Below are 4,265 nucleotides of genomic sequence, written 5' to 3'. Positions count from 1 at the left end.
CGGACTAGATGATCTGCTCAGGTCCCTTCCGACCCTAGAAACTATGAAACTATGAAACACATCTTCCTATTTTCTGTGGTGAGGAACGTGCTATTTGGAGCTAATTCATAGTTATAAATAAGGACCCAATCTTTAACTGCACACACTGTAACTAGTTTTCCATTAAATGTGTTGCAAGGATCTCTACTGTATTTGGGTTCACAGGAAGTGAACAATGATGAAAATAAGTTAGTTAACTCCAGAATATTTTTGCACCTGCATCAACACTTTTTAGATATCACAATCAACATCAGGAATGATACCCTGTGAAGAACCATATATAAAAAATCCAGATACCACCAGATTTCCCATCACAAAGCCAGGAACCATTCCAAACACACCGAGAAAACCAGAAAATACTACCATATCTGTACCATACAGAATACTTACCCACCTCATCAATCTAAAACTGCCATCATCCAACAAGGAATCCACTAGAAAAATAGATTACATCTTTAAATGAACCAGCTACATACTCAACAGAAAATTACCGCAACGCAAAAAGAACATACCTGGGGATGTGTGTTTGGTAGGGGTTTCCTTTCCATGAAGAGCTGCTACTCTTGACACAGAAAATTATCACACTACAAAAAGGAAATCCCCACAAGCCACAAATCCCTGGGTGTCACATACCACCACCCAGTAGAACCCACAAGAAAGATCATCAGATAGGTACAATCTACACTAAGAAAGTTCATAGGAGAGTATAGGTTCATAAGAAAGTACGGCTAGAAGGGATCTCTCAAAGTCATCTACTCCAGCCCCCTGTTCAAAGCAGGATCATACCTGATTAAACTCATGTCAGCCAAATGTCTATCTAACCTGCTCTTCAAAACTTCCAAGGGTGGAGATTCCGCTACATCTCTAGGCTGCCTTTTCCAATGCTTGACCACCCTCATAGTCAGAAAGTTCCTCCTAATCTCCCACCTATATTTTCAACTAAAATCATATAATGAAAGGAATTTTCCCTGTCCCTTGTTCTCATGGCTTTCAAGTAAACTCTCAGTCTCATCATTGTGAGCAAACTTCTCCAGTGGCCAACAAATATCTTGCCAAAACACAACGCATAAAACCTTCCCACTTACCGACACTGTTACTGTGATCAATATGTTGCACAACAAAGCCATCAAAACAAATGGATACTAAACGTGCTCATTCCAACACATGATACACTTCAACCAATCCATCAAATACCTTCACAAAAACCACGTGGGCAAAACCAAACAACCAGTGGGCTCCAGAATGAACTCCCAAAGAAAAATGATAAAAGGACAGATGCATTCAATTCCCAGTGGGAGAACACTACACAGAACCATGACTACATCTCCAACCTCACCATCCTTTTCCTCAAAGAAAACTTACCTCCAAAAGATGGGGCCTGGCAAGAGAAATTCTAATTTTACTGGACACCTGAAAACAGGGACTCAACAAAGTCAGTGGTTTCATGGCTTGTTACAACTGTCACGTCTACCACTGCTAACTGCTCTTTGCCCCACAGGTAATAGCACTTCCCTTTCAAGTGCTAATCAAGTTAAACAACAGCATTTGTTTTAACTTGTATTTTCCTTGGACTGTGACTGCTTCTTTCTCGGGCTAAAAGTAGATGTTGCCAAAGAAAGAGGATCAGCTGTTCTGGGATGTCCCCCAACCCAGCTGATACACTTCATTAGGCAAAACACATTGCCCATTGTCCCATCCATTGATGCTTCAGGGCAACAGGCAACATGTCCTGCTGGGGTCTGAGGGGCCTAGTCCTGAGCACCCCAGAAATTCCTGGAGGATACATCTCTGGCGAGAGGGGGCATCTCTGTAACTGGGGAAGGCTGGGCAAGTGCTACCAGGGACACAATCCTATGTGGGAATTCCCAGGGTGCGCAAGACTGTGCGCCTCCAGCCCCCGGAGTTACTGTCCAAGGTGCCTGAAGAGTGCAGGCAGCTCTGGGCTTCCCATGCTCTTGCACCATAAAGTAAACTAATATCTGAGGCTAATTGATGACACAAATTGATGCCGCCTTAATCACAGCCACAATTTGTGGCACCACAAGAGGTATAGACATCTGTTTCCTTGGCCTTTGTGCTGCCATAAGAATTTTTATGGCAGCACAAAGGCAATGAAAGGTGATGCCTGTTTCCATTCTCAGAGTTGCTGAAGGATGCTTCAAACCCCAAAGCCCTCTATGTCTCCCATCTATACAAGTTGATCCAATAAAATACATTATTTCACCTCAAATCTAATTTCTTTCCAGGCCTTTCCAACTTCAAAGTGGCCAGGGGCAACATGCCCCGCAGGCTGCATCAGTAGGGATGGCATATGGGGCTACAGGTCCCCAGACTGCACACCCCACTTGTAGGTGGCTACTTCCCCCAGCTGCACTGTGTGCACAGATGGGCACTCTCCCACCCCACTGCATGCCATTGTCTCTCCCACTGCACTGTACCCTGCCTCACCTTCAGCTCCTGTGGGCTCCCATGTGGTACTATGCTGCACGGGTGCTCCTAGTGTGGGGACATGCTACAAAAGCTGGGGAAGAAAGGAAGGGCACCAAGATCCTGGCTGCAGGGGCAGCCAGAGCAACAGAGGCAATGGCAGTCAGGTAGGAACCTGAGGCCCACATGTTAACCCCTTGCAGCCAGGGGGCTGCCACTTGGACAGCCTTGTTGCAGCATCCCAAGCCCATGATTCCACAGTAGCAGCACTTGCCACTAGAGTGTGAAGAGCTAGGACAGGTAAAACTCCACTCCCCCTCCCCACCTGCTCTCCAGGGGTCGGCATAACCCCACCTCCCCTCTGCTCAGGGCACTGAAGGAGCTTGCTACGCTCTTGATTAAAATACAATTAAAATATGGAGATGCAATCAAGGGATGCAATACATAAGAAAGGGAGTGCAATGGATAGAGGAAAGAAAGAAATAAGATACCAACAATCATTCTACCATAAAGCAGTCTGAGGCCTTTCTATGTTACAAAGAGGAGCTTAGATGGATGTGAGGAAGAATCCAGTTCCACATTCTGGAGCCTCTGTCATCAGCCATCCTAAGGCCAGAGGTAGCAACTAGAGACCCTGACCAGGATCAAAACCCCTTAGTTCTTGGGCAGTTTAGAAACACAGGAAGAGATGTTGCTTGCTTCAAAGTACTTACAACAAAAGAAATGCCTAGTGCAGCCAGGAACCATGACTGAAGCACAAGTAAGCATATCCTAGCTAGCTTTAATGTAGGCAGCCCAGATAATGACAGCAGTTCAGTCATGGTGGCATGGGCTCCACTTGGGCAAGTTTCCTATGCTGAATTCCATGTCACCATCTGAAATCTGTTGGTGTTGATAACCGATCCAGGGCTGTTAAAGTTGCCTAGACACCAGTGCTACAGTGATGTATCACATCTGAAATACCAGAGCTGTACCATTTCAAACCCTAGCAGGAAAACTTTTGGTAAGGCTCCATGAAGTCTGATGAAAACCTTAAAATCTGAGCACAAATTTTAAAAGCTTAAAATCATGAGCACAAGCCTATGTGTGGCAAGTGTGCCCTCAGGAAGAGTGCAGTGCCTTATATATTGACTGAGCTATGTGCCGTTCCAGTCCAGTGCTGGATAAAAGAAATTCTGTACATACTAAAGTGGCAGAACTATTGACTGGATGTGAAAACTGGTTTTCCAAAATGTTGTTAAGTAAACTCTGTGGCCGCTGACCAACCATTCTAAATCACAAGTAAATCACACTTACCATCCTAGCACAGCCACTGCCCAAAGTCAAAATCAGGACAACCACAGTGAATGGAGTACAGGTTTTCATCTTTGCTTTCCTTTTCAAAAGGACCTCTTGCCTGAGAGCTGTAGTTTCTCAGACACAGGGCTGAACTGTTCGGGTGCCCAATGGTCTGACCTAGGAGGTACACCAGCCACATGCTTTCGTAAGAGACCCAGATATGCTGAATTTCCCAGTGGCCCATTTGACTGAAGAGTATTTTAGCTCTAAGTAATCAGAGCTGTTATCAATGTTAATCATTAAAAGCTTTGTGTACAGATGTGAATGCCGTTTATCAAGATAGTTTACGAAACCACAGGGACTGAAGAGCTTGCAAAGCCTGACCCTATGTGATGAATGCCCTTGGCTCCCCTTGAACTCAATGGACATGTCTACACATACATTTACGTCAGTTTAAATTTACTGTGCACTAAGTAGCAATATGCCAGCATCTACACATGTCAGCGTTAAAATATATCAAT

At 44.8% G+C, this 4,265-nt stretch overlaps 1 protein-coding gene across 1 annotated transcript in view; it reads right to left on the bottom strand.

Moving 5' to 3' along the window:
• HGFAC (HGF activator) overlaps positions 1 to 3,972 on the bottom strand; it is a 94,780-nt gene extending 90,808 nt beyond the window's left edge. The window contains exon 1 of the mRNA XM_019553445.1: positions 3,763 to 3,972. Coding sequence (XP_019408990.1) covers positions 3,763 to 3,831 — 69 coding nt within the window. The 5' untranslated portion in view covers positions 3,832 to 3,972. The remainder of the gene's footprint in view (positions 1 to 3,762) is intronic.
• Between the last annotated feature and the right edge of the window lie 293 nt (positions 3,973 to 4,265).

Source organism: Crocodylus porosus, unplaced genomic scaffold, assembly GCF_001723895.1.
Source record: "Crocodylus porosus isolate Cpor-Errol unplaced genomic scaffold, CroPor_comp1, whole genome shotgun sequence".
Taxonomy (NCBI): domain Eukaryota; kingdom Metazoa; phylum Chordata; order Crocodylia; family Crocodylidae; genus Crocodylus; species Crocodylus porosus.
The sequence above is the reverse complement of the archived record's forward strand: the minus strand, read 5'-3'. Positions and strand labels throughout refer to the sequence as shown.